The sequence below is a fragment of the Micromys minutus genome (genome assembly GCF_963924665.1).
Source record: "Micromys minutus genome assembly, chromosome: 27".
Taxonomy (NCBI): domain Eukaryota; kingdom Metazoa; phylum Chordata; class Mammalia; order Rodentia; family Muridae; genus Micromys; species Micromys minutus.
The window spans coordinates 25,203,020-25,222,364 of NC_137962.1; the positions used below are offsets into that span (position 1 = coordinate 25,203,020).

At 41.9% G+C, this 19,345-nt stretch overlaps 1 protein-coding gene across 1 annotated transcript in view; it reads right to left on the reverse strand.

Moving 5' to 3' along the window:
- Positions 1-19,345, reverse strand: part of TMEM117 (transmembrane protein 117) — a 404,345-nt gene that overhangs the window by 12,933 nt on the left and 372,067 nt on the right. The window contains exon 7 of the mRNA XM_080939837.1: positions 2,599-2,728. Within this exon, the coding sequence (XP_080795963.1) occupies positions 2,599-2,728 (130 nt within the window). The remainder of the gene's footprint in view (positions 1-2,598; positions 2,729-19,345) is intronic.

A 19,345-nucleotide genomic window follows, 5' to 3' on the forward strand; every position in this document is an offset into this window, starting at 1 on the left:
TGCTAATTACAATACAGCTTCACCTCGAGGCCCTCACTCCGTGAATTTAACCACTAGACTGCTCAAAGGGCTTTTCAGAGGACTCAGGCAGCTAGCATTTGCACGGTGAATTCTAGGGAAAACACAGGCCTTCTGACTTTAGCTAGGAGATCCTAGTCAGAATGGAGCAGTACTCAGTGAATCACATTAAGCAAAAATAAGACTTTTCTGTGTTGAATTCCCTGGCTCTTCCCCAGACCTACTGTGTCAGTATCGTTCAGGAACAGATGGGGCTAGTGCCCACCGATCCATACACTTATCAAGTCTCTCTTATTAGAGATGTTTATTAATTATTTATTACTTAATCAATTATTAATTAGAGACCTATTAATCAAACTATGTGGGGAGAGGAGAAAGCCCTGAATGAGTGATGTACCGAGTCAATGTATGTCGTTGACATGAGTTTGGCCATGCCAAGGACCTCAAAGCCTCAGACCCTTGGGGAAACACCTTCCCTCTCTCCTGGTCCACGTATAAATATTGACAGTATGTGCAGAAAATGCCCTCAGTAGCTTTCTCCCATTGGCTATTTAAGGCCTGAAGGCTCCTCTCCTATAGAGACTCCATCTACAAAGATTAGCTAAGTCATTCTCCTTGATCTAGCTGGATACCATACATACTACTTCCTTGACTCAGCTGTGTATGGTAACCTTGTCTTCTTGTTCATGCTGCTCCCGGGAAGCCACAGCTTCTCCATCGGAGAGCACCGTCTACATAAGCTCAGCCTTTCTTTTTGTCCCTTTGCTTTTCTTCATTTCCTTCACCACCTCGGCCAGGTCTGCCTAACAGCCAGAGCGGTATAACTCTCAGCAAACATTGCCAAAAGCTTTTCAGAAACCTTTATTAATGTGCCTTTATTCCTTTATCAGCTTTCTAGTTCGTGAGTCAAGGTTTGTATATGTCTTTCCCCAAATGCACGGAGCTTTTTTGGCTCACAACCCATGACTCCGCAGCTTCCTGGATCCTGCAAGCACACAGCTTTTCCAAGACATTGTGTATAACTTTTAAATGTGATTACTTGTCATCTTTTAAAAAAAAATAACAAAGCCATGTAAAATAGGCTCAATCTGACTACTTTTTCCAGTTTGATTTTTAAAAACTGATTTGTTCTCCAATTATTTTCTATCTTCCTTCCCCCACAACCCCACTCCCGTGCACAATCCAGTTTTTTTATACTTAAGTATATATATATTTATATATGTATATATGTATATATGTGTATGTGTGTATGTGTATGTGTATATGTATATATATTGTATATATATGTATGTGTATATATATGTATATGTGTATATATACATATATATATGTATATTAAGGGGTTCTGATAGTCAGAAACAGTTTGTGCAGGGGCTGCAAGAACAGACGGTCCAGACAGAGCCACCCAGAGAGATGCGGTGGCACTATGGGCGTGATGGCTATTTCAGAAGGCCAAGAGGATGGTGCGCGGCACAGATTAAGTGGGGACTCTGAAACCACACTCTGTGACCTGAACTCAAATTGACTGATTTACCAAGTGAATTTAACAGATGAGCCTTGGCTGCCTTGAATAGGAACAGAAACCTGATGTGTCTTCCCTATTCATGAGCTCATTCGCAAACTCAGGAAGGTTGCCTCATGCTCAGAGCCAAAGTGCAGTTTCCTGGCTGGGAGGCAGAGAGGGTTTTTTTTTTTTTTTTTTTCAGTACTCAGATGCTAATGTTTTCTGCGCTTGGACTATTTTTACCCAGCAGCACAGACAGCAGCAGCAGTGTAAGCACAGATTTCTTCTGCAGTTTGCACTGTGGCAGGTGTGAGACCCTAGGCCATTGTCCTTAAAGCATACACCTTCATGCCCTGCATCCCAAGAGTTTAGGAGTGAATGCTGTGTTTTATATCCATGATCCTTCAGCTGTCTGCCTTTTGTTAAAAAGAAGATAAGATATCTTCAGGATATCTCTCAGGGATGAGAATGATTAAGATGTCATTCATTTCAGAAGCCTAAGAAAAACTGGAGAGGAAAACCACCTGGAGATTCACAAAATGGCCTCTTGAGATAAACTTGTACTAGGACAAAGAAGTAGGTCAAGAAGTCAGTAGTCTAATTCTTTAAAGGCATGTGGACTGATCAAAGATTCCAGACCATATTTTCTCTTCATCTTGCCAATGAAGAAGCACAGGATGTATTGGTGCTGAAAATGTACACCAACAACTGTGAAAAAGCCACCCTGGGTATAAGATCCATGTGGAGTGTTCTATGAAGTGTGGCAGGGATTACTCCCTAGAAAAGAGTTTGACCCTGCCCTTTGGTATCGCACACTAGAAGGCCCGACTTGACACTGCAGTGGCTACCCAACTCTATTGCCTTGTGTTCATTGTCTCTAAGTGCAGTGCCCTACCAGTGACTGCCACTGGAGTGTGACTGAGGTAAGGTGATCAAGGAAGGTAAGGTGGGTGGCACTGACTCACCAGCCCACCTAGAGCCATCTGGCATTGTTGAACGAGTAAGAGCTAACTAAACCCCTGCCTCTCACCAGTGGTTCGAGTTTCACAGAAAGCCTCCAAAGTCATGCACCATACCTGTTATGTGGATGCGATATTCCTCCTTGAAGATCTTCTGGAAGAAGGGAATTTTGAACTGCATGTGAGGAGTGTGCAAGCCAGGGAGATTCACGTCAACATCGCCCATGAAGTGTGGGAATTCCCAGTCCTGTCAGAAAGTCAACAGGTGAGCATATCTGTGATCTGATTTGTCCTAAGAAGCAAGACACCTTAAACTGACTCTCTCTAAGCTCTTGTTTTAAGATCATTTAAATTCAGCTGGCTACTAGATGTATCCATTTCACTTGGCAATTATTATCTTATGTATGCTGGATATCGGTGTGCATTCAAAATAAAAATTAACTCATTACTCAGATGCTTATTGTTTTTTAATCTAAAAAATTAGAAGATGGCATGAAATGACTTGCATTTTTACAGTTTGCTTCCATTATATGTGGATCTTTTTTTAAAAGATGCATTTATTTAATGTGAGTACACTGTAGCTGTTTTCAGACAGACTAGAAGAGGGCATCAGATCCCATTACAAATGGTTGTGAGCCACCATGTGGTTGCTGGGATTTGAACTCAGGACCTTCGGAAAAGCAGTCAATGTTCTTAACCACGGAGCCATCTCTCCAGCCCCATATATGAATCTTTACATATTTAGATAATGGAAGCAATTGCTAGAGGGTTAATAAATATATATTTTATCTTGCTACTTTAAAAACTGAGTATTATAGTTTCATGTCATACATAAGGAGACAAAGTACCCAAGCTCTACTAAAGTCTTTTACTATGCTCCACTCTAGAAACCATACAGAATTTTTAAACACCAAAGAATTCTAGCCTGATCACTTGCTGTTTGGATGAATTTGAGCCTAAGATGGAGGATATGAACTCCCAAGATTGCTATTAATCATTCCTAGAAAAGGTAAAGCTACACCGGGCATTGCTCTTTCAGAGGAGAGTGTCCTGTGCATCCTGTTAGGAGCCACACTTGATCATGGGCTTTAAACCACTGGATCAAAAAATAAATCACAATTATCTCATGAAAGAGGAACACACTGAATATAAAAGACTATTTGAGGTGGGTCCAGAGACATGAAAAGACACATTTTCACTTTTAATAATCAAATGATCACTGTAGGTACAGAACCATGTTTAGCTGATGTTTTAAAGCAACTTGAGTATGAAAACATGAGGAACAAAAATATTAGTTTGAGATCTTAATATACTATGTCAATTGAAACTGCAAAGTTCACTCAGATAAAGTAGCTGCTATAGGTGTGTAAGAAAAAGTGTCTGGTTCCTTGAGAGCTTCCATATGTTTCCTTCTATGAGAGACCGAACCAGGAAATCAAAGAGTGGCAGGCTGCAGCACCTAGCGGTCTCTAGATCAGCAGATCATTTCGAGCAGCTGATAGGATATATATATATATATATATATATATATATATATATATATATATATATATATATATACACACACAAATATAAGAAGAAAATTAAAGGATGCCACATCATTTTTTCTGCCAGTGAGCAAATCAGCCTCGCCTGTCCATGTTTTTTCAGACATTAGTAGTATACAGAGAGATAATTAGGAGGCTCAGAAAACCAAAGAATAATGCTAAGTGAATTTGGAATATTTTGTAAAATTATTAGTAGAAACTGGTTTGGAAAGTCTACCTGCAAACCTATCTGAAGTTGAATATATACATTTCTTCCTCTATATAGTGCACTCTCTCCATAGGACATAAAAACCACTACAAAGAAAACAAACCTGAAATGCTGCACTATATCTGATAAAAACTATGACAGCAAATAAAATGAGTGACCAAGAATCTTCCTTCGTCATAGATGAATGACAGTATCATTAAATCATCTTTTAATTTCTTGGTTGCAGATAGAGAATGCTCCTCAGTGGTAATTAGACCACTATATTTAAACCAGCTTCTTAGTTGCAGGGCATCTTCTGACTTCTCCCATTTAGGCTATCTTCCACAAAACTTGTTTTTTTTTTTTTTTTTTTTTTTTTTTTGGTGCCATGAAATTGCTTTTAGTTTAAGAACAATCTCTGGAGATTTCTTTTAGACTATGGTCAAAAAACATCATTCACTAAAAAAAATTGTTTTTCTATTACTTCTACCTCTTCCTGGAGATAGAAAGATGAGCTAAGAAAGTAGAAAGTAGAAGGAAGAATAGAAGACAGGAGGGGGTGCTGTGGTGTTTACCTGAAGAAAGGCTTCCTTTAAAGAAATAAATAAAAGAGAGGAGTTGATGTGTAAGGATGTTGAGTGTAGGAAAAGCAGCTGAAAGAGTCTTTAAAGAGAATGCACAAAGGGGATAATATTTCACCGATGACATTTCCCTTTTGCTTCATCTGTCATAAAATTGTCATTGTTTCAAATTTTTTACTTAATCTGATTTCTTGAGTTCATTTTTCCTTTATTATTTTAATTTTTGGATTTCAACTCCTAGTCCTCTTTATTATTTTAATTTTTGTAATTCCTACTTCCCATTCCTCCTTAGACTTCTCATTTTGAGTCAGCATACATCTGGTCTACCTTGGCTTGCCACACGGCAATCACAGTAATTCCTACACCATTTTGAGCTTATTTTAGTGGAAAAATTTTTATCTGAAGTTTGTTGAATCTCAGATATTTAAAACAGGGGACAAAGGGAAGAGAGGACTGTGCTTTTTGTCTCCACAGGTTTTAGATACTTCATCTATAAGTTGGTGTTGAACCTATCTATAGGCCTCACATTCTTCTTGGAAGCATGATGTAATTCCTAAGCAGCAACTTCCACAGTTGACAGAGAGAGGAAGAGACATTGGAATTGTCAATAGGCATAATTGGTTTTCTAGCATAATTCACTTTGGTTTAACTTGAGAGACAATGGAAGAAACTGATGGTTCTGTTTCACACTGGCTATGATAAAGAAAAAAGTCTTTCCTTGTCCATCCCTATCCATTGCATGGCACAGGTCACCCTGATGCCTCTGGTTAGGGTTTAGGTCAGAACAGAGGTCTAGAAACTACTCAGAGAGGGCAAAAGGGAGGAGCACCTCTCCCAAAGGTGGTATGTAGCAGTGATCCTAACAGGAAGGTAAAAGAAAAGCTTGTTGGGTTCTCTTAAAATAGGAGTTTCCTTAGGGTGACTTCCAGAAATAACTGAGGTAAGTTTGTGTGTGTGTGTGTGTGTGTGTGTGTGTGTGAAGATGAGAATATTTGGCTATGCTATGATTGAGTCACTAGTCTTAAGTGACACAGAGCCATGCAAGATAGCTTAGACTTCCTAGTTTCAAAGAATAGATGTTTTCTGCTCAACTAGACTGTCTCTAACCATAGAAGAATAACATGGGTTTCTAGGTTTATCTTAATGCTGGCATTTTCATTAGCTTTGTGTGCCTTGCCTCAGAATTAGCCATGATCACTATCTTATCTCCCATGAGGAACAGGTGCATAGGAGCTTGGACCTCCTCCCCTCTTTGAGTGGGTGCTGTTAGAGTCACCTCACCCTAGCATGAATAAGACCAATTTTCATTCATTCTCCTTAAATAACGTCCTTGTAGACTCTTTCCTTGTAACTAGACTCCGGTGAGTAGAACAAGGAACAGATGAATGACAACAAACACTGGAGATGTCACAGTACTGTCACCATAAATGCACAGCCGTCTTAAGTACATATTGTATAGAGAGGTATCATGAGTCATGACTTACTTGCTTTCTACATGACTGTCAATGACGTATTTTGAACTAAAAATATATAAAATATATGCGGAGAACAACCAGGTAAAATGTGTTCAGCTAGCAAGCCCAGGAGCTCATCCTCCCGACATGGAATATTCTGAAATGTTCATTTATTTTGATCTTTGAGAATTAACAATCTGGGGCCCTGGTACTGCTCTCTACTATTAAAGCCAGCAGCAGCTGCAGAGACATCTATCAGTGATGAGAGTGAGTTGGGCACACAGGATCAAGCTGTTCCAGTTCTCAACAGTACATGATAATATAGACACATCTCCAACTCTCTATCTGTTCACAGATGACATACGGTTAATTTTCATTCAGATGAGTATATTTCCCATGTAAAAGAAAAGAGCTGTGGCATGGAAGTTGTCTACTCTTCTTACTCTGGTCTACTTCTGTCTATAGCAATGAAAGTCAGTTCGTGATCCCTGCTTATTCACAGACCATATTTGGGCAGGATTTAGGAGTGGTACTGTGCATCTAGACTACACTGTCTTGGGCCATGCAGAATGCAGAAGTCATGTCTTGTTAGAACTGACAATAGACCCTAAAATGTTACTATAAAATGTCAACTCATCCTCAATTTAATAGTTCTTTATCTTCCTTTTTATAGCATGATATTATCAGGCTTCAGAAGATTTCAAAGTCAACTTTACAGGCATATTTCTTTTCTAGTTAATCTCTATTCATGCATATTTCAGAAGTGAATCCAGAATGTGAACATCAGGACACCCTTCCACCAAAACCCTCCCCGGGCTTGCAAAGTGTCCTTAGCTTTTCTCTGCTTGCCAGTGTCCTAGCAACAGGATTACAGATGACAGCATGTCATCGGGTGTCCTGAAGAAGTGCTCTTATGCTTTGGGTGGTTATTTCTGTTTCTTATTAAGAAGCCACCGAGCCTAATAATTTTCTCCAAACAATCCTTTGCTTCTGATTGGCAAAGTTGCCATAGGAGCACTTGGCTGAATTAATTCTCAGAAGCCTTGTTATACAGTAGGCTGTTTATTTATTGGCATTGCCTGTCGTCCCCACTGAAAGGTAAGCTCCAGGGAGCTCAGATGACTTTTCCCTGTTTTGACAAGTGCTGTCCTCTCAGTCCGTAAACTCAGCTCAGCATATGGTAGGGATTCAGGTATTTGCTAAAGTGATGAGTGATGACCTGTGAAAGCTAAGGAGACAACTTGATCCCTTTTGTGTCTCCTGGACTGGGAGCTCAGAGCGGATTGGGTAAGAGAAATAGCACGGTGAGCATTACACATCCCTCCAGCATCTGGTATGAGGGAAAAACTGGGTGTTTTGTTTTGCCTTCATCATCTAGCTACAGTGAGACCTGGAACATAGTAAAAACAAAGCTTAAGCTATTTGCAAAGATCACAAATTAAGGAAGAAAGTAGATCATTAGAGAGAGTAGCTAAGATGGCCACTCATGCTCGTCAACAAACATCTGGAGTCAACCAGAACTCAAGCAGCTGGGCACACCTGTGAGAGATTTTTCTTGATTAAATTTTTTAAGGAGAGATGACCCATCTATTTTTGAATCATTTGAAGTGGGAAGACTCACCCCTAAATCTGGGCCACACCATCTGGCGGCAGCCAGATTTAGGACATAAAAGGACATGGGAGAAGGAAGCTTTTGCTCTTTGGCAAGTCTGTTATCCTTCTGATAACAGCACTTCTTCACTGGTACTAGAGCCTGCCTCAGGATTACAGTATAGACTGGGACCTGCTCAGGTATCTGGTATCATAGACTAAATGACTTGGATTCTTGGACACAACCTGTAAGCTACTCTAATAAATTCCTTTAATATACCTACATACATAATAACATATGTATATATGTACACACATATATATTCTTATATATATATTCTTAAATATATATTCTAACACATATATATTCTAACATATATTCTTATATATACTTTAATATATATTCTAATATATATATATATATATATATATATATATATATATATATATATATATATATATATTATAATGGTTCTTTTCCTCTACATAACCCTGACACTACTATGGTGGAAAGCAAGAATAAATGATCAAGAATATGTTTGGACTGATCTTTCTTTCACCCTGTAAAAGAAAGAAGCTATAAAACTTGTCAAAATAAGTCAGAAAACCAGAAAGCATTTGAGGTAGAAACTGTGGGAGGGTTATTTCCTACTCTGGGGTCCCAGGACATTAGAAGTACTTTGCAGTAGCCATAAGGGATGCTCAGGATTGGGGTGACTGGAGGCTGTCCCCCGATACCCATCCACCCTTCCTTTTCCCACATTCATGGCTTCTCTTCATAGCAACTGTTTTATCTCCTTGAGGGAAAATGTCCTATAACCTTATGAGCTGTTTAAACTATTTAATTGAGGCAGGGAGTGGATAACTTGATTTTTCTGGTTGAAGAAGATTTTTGCCAACTCAGAGTAAGGATGGTCCACTCGTCTGTAAAACAAATCCACAACGTCTCCTGAAATGGTTCAGTGAACGTGGCTTTCTTTCTCTTCCTTTTAAAGACTGATATGTGTGTGTGTGGCGTGTGCCTGAATGGATGGATGTGCACCACACTTGAGCCTAGCACCTGTGGTGGTGAGAAGGTGGCTTAGAGGTCCCTGGCGGAACTGGAGTCATAGCCGTGAGCTCCCATGTGAGTGCTGGGGACCGAAGTGAACTCCTGTCCGGGTGCAGTCAGCACTCTTACCTGATAAGCCACCTTTCCAGCCCACAATGTGGCTTTTCCATGTGATTTTTAATTCCCAAATATCCACAACCTAGAAAACTGGTAGACTCTTACATGATATAGTCAACCACAGGGGTGTGGTTTGCAATCCTTTCCTTCCTCCATGAACTGTTTGTTTACTTACTCTCAGAAGTCCACGAAGTCCCCCCTCACCCCAGCTAAGTCTAAAGAGAGCATAAGTCATCAGTGAGGTGTATTAGCTCATTACCTCTAAGAAAACAATGCGGCCCAGAGCAGGTCTGAAAAAGTTAACTGCACTATATTACTTTTAAGAGAACTTGCTGCAAGGCTGCCGTGAGAAAGCAGTGGTTTTTTTTTTTTTTTTTTTTTAAACAAGCTTCAGTGCACCTAGACCCTGAAACCATCATTCCTTTAAGCTCCAAAATGGAAACAAACAGATGCCCTGCCCCAGCAGACAGATGTGAGGCAGGACAAAATAAAAGCCGGGCTTAAAAGTGTTTACACTAATGGAAATGCATCATGAGGCCTCTAGGAATAATGGGAAATCAATAACGCTGACTGGGGCAACACAGTTCAGGAGCAGGAGGGAGAGAGTCTTAACATCTTAGAGACTCCGGGGACAGAGGGGAAAACCAATGGCCAGTGAAGACTTGCAGCAGTGAGGGGTAGTGCAGAATTTAAAGAGACACAGCAATGGCTCAGCTTTAGCTTCCAAGGTCTGTCAATCCCCATCTACTTAGCACTTGCTCTTTCTAAAAATTGACTTATTTTTATTGTTAGCGTTATTGTTTTTCCTCCATGTTTGTCTGTATATTGTGTTCACACTTTGGACCCACAGAAGCCAGAAAAGGGCGTTGAACACCATTGAAATGGAGTCTGTGTGCTAGGATTTGAACCTGGATCATCTGAAAGAGCAGAGCAGCTGGTGCTCTTTCTTGACTGCTGAGTCACGTTTTCCAGCCCCTGCTGAGCACATCTGAATGAGAATGAATGCTAAGTATATAGGTTTGCATGTACTATACTCAAAAGGAGTCCCCTGCCCAACGAAAGAATGAAATCCAGTGGAAGAAATTCATTAGAGCATCTGTATTCTTTTCCTGGTGGTGGTGGCGGCTGTAGGACACAGCACAATCCCCTGATCCTTCTCTGCTTTACTGTTTTGGGTACAAACGTCACTGCTGCAGCCCGGCTCGCTGTACACAAACTGCCTGCCAGCAATGGTCACACTGGATCGTCTGAATGGCAGGTTTTTTCTGTGAACTATCTGGGAGAATTAATTGCTCACTGATTCAGAGCAGATATTACTGTCCTTGGCAAGTTTTAAATTTAATATTGCAGTCATTTATCTTCATGAACAGAAAGGACTGGTGGTGGTGGGGAGAGGGACACAATGTGACAACACACACCTCACAACGGAAAGAATATAAAGTGGATCAAAATGTAACATAGCAACAGAGGTGGGTGACCTTCTAACTTCGTTACGATGGCTTCATTTCTAGAATTAAGACATTTTATCCCCCCGGGACTGCCTATAGTATAGCCAAGTCTATCCACAAGTAAAATATGATGGTATATAGTGATAAGCTTTCTGAATTAAGACAGGCAAAGGGGATCAAAAGTAGTGAGTTCAAAGGTGATCTTCATGTAGAGGCTGATGCCCATGAAAGGCAGAAAGTGGGTATCAGCCGAGTATGGGTCTAGTGGGGCACAATGTTAATTCCAACTCTCCAGAGGCAGAGGCAGGGGAGCCCTGTGAGTTCAGAACTGCCCTGGTCTATATAGTGAGTGCCGGGACAGCCTGAACTCATAGTGAAACTCTAACTTAAAGAAGAAAGGAAAGAGAAAGGAAGGAAGGAGGAAGGAAAAGGAGAATCATTATCAGCCAGGAGAGGTGTGTATAAACACACCTGGGAGGAGCAAGAAACTGACAGGTCAGCGTGGTGCTGGGAGCTGGGCTGGTACAAGAGCCCAGTGAAACTACTGTGGTGGCTGAGGAACACAATGCTAGTATAAGCTAGGCATCTTGATCTGAGTACCTGCCTGCTTATGTGGAGGTCTTACCCATTTCACAGCACACCGAGGAACAGCTATAGCATCTGTCCAGGGGTTTAGGGAACTGACTCTCCCTGAGAAGACGGGGAAACGGGTCTACGACTTGATACAGCCTATAACGGAACAGTTGGGCAGTCACATGCTATGGTCTGAAAGCCTGTCCCAGCACCCATGATGACATTTAAATGACACTGTTACTGTGTGAAGACACAAGAGGTTTCAGGGTGGATAGTGAGCCGTGTCACTGTTTGAGCTTGTTTGTCCTTCTGTCATGTACCACAGAGGCTACAGCCATGTTCTTGGGCTTCCCAGACTTCAGAATGGTGAGCCAAAGACACACCTATTGTCTATAAATAGAGGACGAAGACAAAATCTAAGCTGAAGAGTTCCATGGACAGTTTAGAAAATCATAGCAGTTGATGTGAATGGTGCTGATGAGACAGACGCCAGTCATACAGCTGTTGGTTTAAGGTCAGGATACACAAAGTGGGCGGAGTCCTGGGAAATCCAGCATTTGAAATATAAAAGACAAACTGTGGGAGGCGCAGAAAAGGGGGTGTCTTAGAAGTTAGGAGGGAGTGCCGGGTCTGGTGGCACATGCCTGTGATCCCAGGCACTTGAGAGACAGAGGCAGGGGCATTGAAAAACAAAGGATATCCTAGGGTACATGGTGTGTTTAAGGCCAGCTAGGCAACTTAGTCACACCCTTCCCCGAAACTGTTTACTAATGACAAGGGCTCATGACATAACTCAGGAAAGTGTTTGTCTAGCATGAGGGGAGCCCAGGTACCATCCCTCTTAAGCCCTAAAGAGTGATCGACCATGGCCAATGAAGCTAAGGATTTGAAGAAGAATGAGAAACAATATTTGCTAATTACACTTCTGGCAAGGGGTTCGTTGCAGAATGTGTAAAATGTTCTAAATATCAAGACTGAAAAAGGCCCGAGTTTTAAAAAGTAGATAAATTTTCACACTCTGGGTTTAGTTCTTTTTGGAGGAGGTGGAAGTCAGACTTCCCACAGGATAGACAAAAAACCCTACTACTTATTGTAGCCCAAACTCTAATCCTATAAAGAAACAGTCTGAGAGAGGGTATCATCAAGTTGCCCAACTAACCTTAAACTTGCAGCACTCCTGCCTCACCATCCCTGGGATGACAGGCCCTTGACAAAACATCTAGCTTTGCCTGTTCCAGGAAGCACTCTACAACATCTTTTTCCCAGGTTTGTTTAACTACTCTGGCTTCTTTCCTACATTCTCAATTCTGGGGTTTATTGCTGTTTTTTCCCTTGCCTTCTTCTCCAGCTTAATATTTCTCAAATACGACACACAATTTGACAGTAGCATCTGGAGGGGTGTACTGGCTGGTTTTGTGTCAACTTGACATAAGCTGGAGTTATCAGAGAAATGAGTCTCAATTGACAAAATGCCTCCATGAGATCCAGCTGTAAGGCATTTTCTCAACTAGTGATCAAGGGGGGAGGGCCCAGCCCATTGTGGGTGGTGCCATCCCTGGGCTGGTAGAGCTGGGTTCTATAAGAAAGCAGGCTGAGCAAGCCAGGGGAAGCAAGCCAGTAAGTGGCATCCCTCCATGGCCTCTGCATCAGCTCCTGCTTCCTGACCTGCTTGAGTTCCAGTCCTGACTTCCTTTGGTGATGAACAGCAATGTGGAAGTATAAGCTGAATGAACCCTTTCCTCCCCAACTTCGCTTCTTGGTCATGATGTTTTGTGCAGGAATAGAGACCCTGACTAAGACAAGGGGCAAGCACTCCCAAGGCCCGTGTCTCCCAGAGGATCTACAGGCAGTAGATAGTTGTTGAGTAAAGTAGATACCTTTTCTTCACAGGTAAGTTGTCCACACTCCTGTTAACTAAGTCTTACGCTCCCGTGGCCCTGATAAAACTCACTGGTTCACAAAAAAAGGAAAAACTCAGAATTGCTCAGAATCAGATACTCCGATTGAAACTACAATGTGATCCCAGTAAGGATGCCTCCTATCAAAAGAGAGAAGACAGGTAGTGTGGGCAGTGTGGAGAGAGAGCCTGTCCCCATGGGCCAGATTGTTGGTTTTTTGTGTTTTATGTCAATGTGAAGCAAACTAGAGACACTGGGAAGAGGAAATCTCTATTGAATTGCTTCCATTAAATTTTCCTGTGGGCATTTTCTTGATTACTAATTGATAGGGGAGGGCCCAGCTACTGCTCAGGCTGTCATCCTTGAACAAGTGGTTCTGGTACTGAGCAAGTCGTGAAGTACAACCTTAGAGAGCAATGTCCCTCTAAGGTCTCTTTTCTTTCCTGCCCCGAACACCCTCACTGATGGAATGAACTCCCCCCAAGTTGCTTTTGATCCATGTTTGACCACAGTGACAGAGAAACAAGGCAGGCAGGAGTCCATGCTCACTGCTGATGGACATTAGTCCCTCCCAAAGCTAGAAGTAGACCCGAAAATACTACCCATGGGAGTGTAACTAAAGGATGCAGAATCAGTGCACTGGAGAGAGATTTGCCTTCTCATGTCTATCCCATCACTCTTTGAGGTGGATAAGAAGCTGCGTAGCATCATCAACCGATGAACCAGAAAACACAAGATAGAGCGCGTAGACAGGATAGAGCATGATGCCATCTGTGGTGGTGGCCAGCCATGCTTGTCACCGTGACAGCTATCAACTAAAACCTAAACACGAGGACGCTTCTGTGAACTCTTTTTCTTGTTCAGATTATTTGAAGCAAGAAGACCCAGCCTAAACGTATGGAGAGCACGGAAGGATGGAGCTTGGCTCTGCCTCCTTGCTCTCACTCGCAAAGACAAGTTGATCTGTCCTCTTGCTGCTGCATCCCTTCAACAACATCAGGACTGACTTCTTCCTGTGTCTACTGAAGACTAGCAGCTCCCCACAAATTCCCCAATCCTTCAGCACGAAGCTGGGCCTTCTGAGACATCCAGCCTCGTTGCCTGAACAGCTACCAGATCTGTGGCTTCTCCGGTGTTAGAAAGTATTGTGGAACTACCCAGATAGTACCTTAGGCAATTTAATGAACCATAACACACACACACACCCCACTTCTTTGTTAGTTTTGAATACTAAGAATACAGTCTCAAATAAAAGTGGACTCTCACATGTAATAACTTGGAAGGAACTGGAGATAGGTGGAGTAAGGCTGGCCTATAAAGCCAAGTAACACATGATCCCATTCAATCACATGTAGAATCTGAGGAACAATGATCATATGGAAGTCAAGAATGGAATGGTAGTTTTCAAGAGGCTCAGGAGAGAAGGAAAGTGAGGATAGATTGATTAACAGTAGAATTGCTGGATAAAGGTGTTGTGTATATGTGTGTTTGCACATGTGTGGGGGGGTACACATGTATAAAGAGGTCAGAGGTTAATGTCCATCAATTCCTTTCTACCTTGATTTTGACAGATTCTCACTGATCCTGGAGTCCACCAATCCTAGGGTAGCTGGCCAACAAGCTCTAGGGCGCCTCCCCAGTGCTAAGACAACAGGTATGCAGGGAAGCATGTGGCTTTTTCATGTGTGTGCCAGGGAATGAGTTCAGGTCTTCCTGCTGGTGGGCAAGTGCATTGTCAACAGGGCCACTTGCCAGGCCCTGGGATGAGGAGTTCCTGTGTGCTATTCACAGCACAACAGACAGCAATCATTTGTTACAATTCTGAAAAGAGTAATGTGGAATGAATGTATATCTATCTATCTATATATCTATGTGTGTGTGTGTGTGTGTGTGTGTATCCTAATCACACAGTGTATCCAAGCTCTGAAATATTCCCGTTCATGTGAAAAAATTTAACTGAAAATGAAAATAAGGAATATCAAAGCAGTGAAAATAGCAGAGCTAATAAGTTTACATCTCTAGGAAAAAACCTATATAGTACCTACCTATAGTAGGCATATACCTACTATAGTAAAAAAAACCGTCTGCCTATAGTAAAAAAAATCACAGAGGCATTTCTTGGAGGGCTGCTCTGATGAGGTCAGTTTCAAATTATTTGACTGCATAAAGGAAAATAGATTTTTCTATGCTAGAGGTTTCTGCACCTGAGGTTCATTTTTATACCTTCAAGAGCCTTTGCGATGTCTTTTGTTAAGAGGGGGCCATCACACTATGACGATTCTGATTTTCTTAGAGTTGTTTATTTTCTGAAACAACACAGGGCTAGGCTGAGTTTGCCCCATCTTGAATGCAATCTTAGAAACAATAGGTTGGGTCCCCAGTTCCCAGGGTGCCATCCTCTGTTTTCATGGTTCTCAGTCAATACTCCATCTCTAGAACAGCCCTGAAGCCTCTGCCCCTGTAGACTAGCCCATGGTTGCACGTAACACAACTTAAAAGTGCCAAAGCAATGGACTTGAACTGCCGGGCTTGCGGTGTCTGTACCCAATGATTTTTCGGTCAGAAGTGTTCATCCTCTGAGCTCTGGAGAAAAATTATCCACCCCCAAGTAAAACAACCAAAAGAAAAAAAAAATCAGAAAACAGAATGTATCCAGGCAGGCTATAGAACGGAAAGAATAAAATATGTTTTGCCGTTTTAGAATTATACCCTCAGTGAATTGAAGGATTTTATGAAAGCATTCTTAGTCCAGGGGTCAATGCCAAAGACAAGTCTAACGTACACCGCTTTCCTTGCTTGATAGTCATTGGAGAGACATTCCATCATCCTTAGAGTACATCTGAAAAACAAATCTGCAAGCTGGGGCAAGCAACCTTCCCCGAATGTCAGCAACTCTGTTTTCTTTCTCCGGTACCATCCATTCAGAGCAGCCTGGCATTGTAGTGGCGGACTTTATTGGATTTCATGTTGCCCCAAGAGCAAGAGAGTGCAATCTACTTCTCAAAGCTGTCCCCAGTGTTCTTCTTAAGCTCCCCACACAGAAGCCTCACAGTATTACAGAACCAATTTAACAGTTATTAAATGCTCACTCGATGTAAGCTACATATTCTCAAAGGGAAGAATAGAAACAAACCAAGCCCTTCCTTTTGCAGTTACAGACAGCAGTGGTCACAGAGATGACAGGGCCCTTCCCACGCAGCCCGCGAGACTGTTGCTAGGGAGGAGTGAACCAGATGACACTCAGTCAGTGGCCCTTTCGCACTGTTGTACACACTCATTTTACTGAGAAATCTTGACAAAATTCTGATTTCAGTTGGCTCTGTTATTCTGTTCTCTTCAAAAACAAGCAAATGTTCACCATGAACTTGCTGTGTGCTGGACATATGGACTACTTAAAAACATGAAAATTGCTCTGTAAGTGTTTACCTACAGTGGTTAGGGTTTTTCTCATTTCATACGGAAGCAAGGGATTCTGAGAGCAGCCACGCCACACGCCTAAGGCTACCTCTCATATCACCAAAAGGATCTGCTCTCTGGTGTTAAAAACCGTGAAGCTTTCTTCCCTCACCATATCATCCTTTCACAGTGTTTCCATCTAAACACTAAACTGTTCCATCTAGAAGCCAAATTCCGTAACTCGTCTCTGGCGGATGTTAACTTACTTCCGTAATGATACTGGTATCCTGCGGCTCATGTTGAATTATATTTGCTTGGCATTGCTGGGCTCCCTAAAGCATATGAATACTAGACCCCGTGGAAAACGCATTGCACGGGGAGGCATGGCAGCGGGTCTGTGTCCCTGACAGACTTGCAAGTCCTTCACAGTGTCTACAGAACGTTCAGGCTGCGGCATGGATTTCATTCCACATGCCTTGTGGTCATTTAACATTTTTATTATTGTTATTGTTGTTGTTGTTGTTATTTTATATAGCCAAAGCACAGATTCGAGTCACAAGTTGAAATGTCTCTAGGATGAGCTATAATTCCCTAGCGTGGGTCACTTGGGTTTTCTAACCTGAGCAGGTTCCCCTAGCTATCTGGTTCTCTGACAGCTGACGCTTATGCGACTCACTAAGAAATCAGTTTCTTATTAGGAAGTTGGGGGATGATTTAAGGACCACCTACCGATCAAAATCAAACCTTGCAATTTGCTAAGAAAGGCACAATCTTTAAGTTTCCTCAAAGCTTATTTGGTGGCAAGATGATTTGTGTTCCTGCCATCGTAGGTGCGCACGTCACTGGATAGTAAAACATTTGTTGTTACATCTCTGAGACTTGAGGCAGAGCAAAACAGTCTAAAAGATCAATAGGTATAATTATTTCTGTCTTTGTGGATATGTACACACACACACACACACACACACACACACACACACACACACATGCATTATGTAGTAATCCAACAAACAATATAACCTTCTCTTTCTTGGTCTGAATGTCAACTGTAATTTTTTAAAGTTATTTTATGCATTATTTTTGTCCCCAATTGTAAATTCCTGGAAGAAATGGTTCATTATAGCTCACAGTTTAAGGGAATACAATCTATCATTTTGTGTGGTGGGGGGAGGAGTTAAAAGCTGGATGCTTTGGTCTTAGGTGACAAGGCCTCCCTGTGTCATCATAAAACAGACTCAGAAAGCTGGAGCCATAAGCAGACCTGGGAATCACATAAGGACCACTCCTCAGGACCTGACCTCCTCAAGTCAGACCCTATGTTGGGCACTAAAATCTTTACCAGACAGAGTTGCCTGGAGAATATATATGTGTACATATTCTAAAAAGAGGGAGTTATTGGGCAGGCTAACACAATAGGGGCTACATAGCCAACAGTGACCCCCTATGTGCTAGGAAACAGATTAGGGCTGCCTTCACAACCACATCTGCCACTGAAGTCCTGGATCCTTCTTAGTACTGGGTGGGTGCTGACTCCAAATCCAAAGGCCAAGGCACCATGCATGGTGCTGGTGATAGACTCAGTTGGTCAGGAGGGGGGCTGGCGGGCTGACAGCGCATGCGCTGCCTTCCTTGGACCTAGATCTTCATTTTCTGAAACATCCCTAACCTCATGTTCTGTTCTCCTTTATTCAAATTTTAAGAAAATTCTGAAAATGACTTTTGAGTGGGAAGGGGGCGGGATCTAGGCCTTTTTGGAAAAGAGACACTCTTCCATAAATATGCAAATTCCTAGTAACATTCATAAAAGAAGAGTTAATAATGTAAAACCTGTGTGGATTCTAAACCATTAACCCAAGTTTTAAGCTCAAATAGCGATGTTCCTGTACAGTTAGTCAAAGCATATAGCCTGCTACCTAGGGCACCACCGTGACAGAGGTGTCCAGGAAACTACCCCACTCACGTCCAAAGTTTGAGTCCTACAAAGTCTTTGAATCCTGTCAGTACCTAAGTTGACCATTTCACAATGATAAACAGCAGAAAAGGCAGTTTTGATAAACCTCCCACACTATGTCATCTGTCCTGTGGCGTCTGCGTCTGCAGTATTAACCTTCTCTCCAATGAGCAGAACTGTCAGCATTCTGGTTAAAATTTTTGATGAACAATACCATCTACCATCAGCTCTCGTTCTAGTATTTCTCTCCCATTTATATCCATGGAAATAGAAACATTTGTTTTTTTTTTTTTTACCACATGAGGGTCTAGAGAGCATCCCAAAGCAGGAGCACTATGGTTGCCTAGGGAACCATGGGATACCCAGAGATCCCTTGTTGGCCATTCATCCATCCCTAAGGATACACATCAGTCCATTCACCCCACAGTGTTGCCCCCTTATACTGAATAAATAGGTTGTAAAGGCTGATGGTCAGGTTTAACAGTGTCTCCACATAGGGTACCAGTTTTCAGTATTCGTTATATTCATCATCACTGAAACAGAATGCCTGACAGGAACAACCTAAAAGGGAAGAACTAGATTTGGCTCACAGTCTATGGGGACACAGTCTGTCATAGCAGGGGTGGAATGATGGCTAGGACCAGCTTGATCCAGGGGGGCAGAGACTTATAGCGTGGTTTCATTACATGTTTGTAAATCAGGAAGCAGAGCTATAGCTCATAATGTCCATCCCCAGAGATGCACTTCCTCTAGCTAGAACTGAATTTTATACCACCTGCCAAAACAGCACTGCCCATTAAAGACAGAAAATTAAAACACAGGCGCCTGTTCAAGGTATTTACATCTGAGGTTCTGTTATGATGAGACTATAACTTCCAAGATTGGTTCTTCTTGGTTATAATCATGGCCTGGAGACATCACAGTGCATACAAAGTTAGTAATTATTTTATTTCATACCCTCTCTCACACTTTCTTTGTGCCCAACTGTAATTAAGTACATATAAAATGTCACAATTTGAGTAAAGGTTCATATCTATGTGTAACATAACAGATTTGTGAGGAAGTCTATTA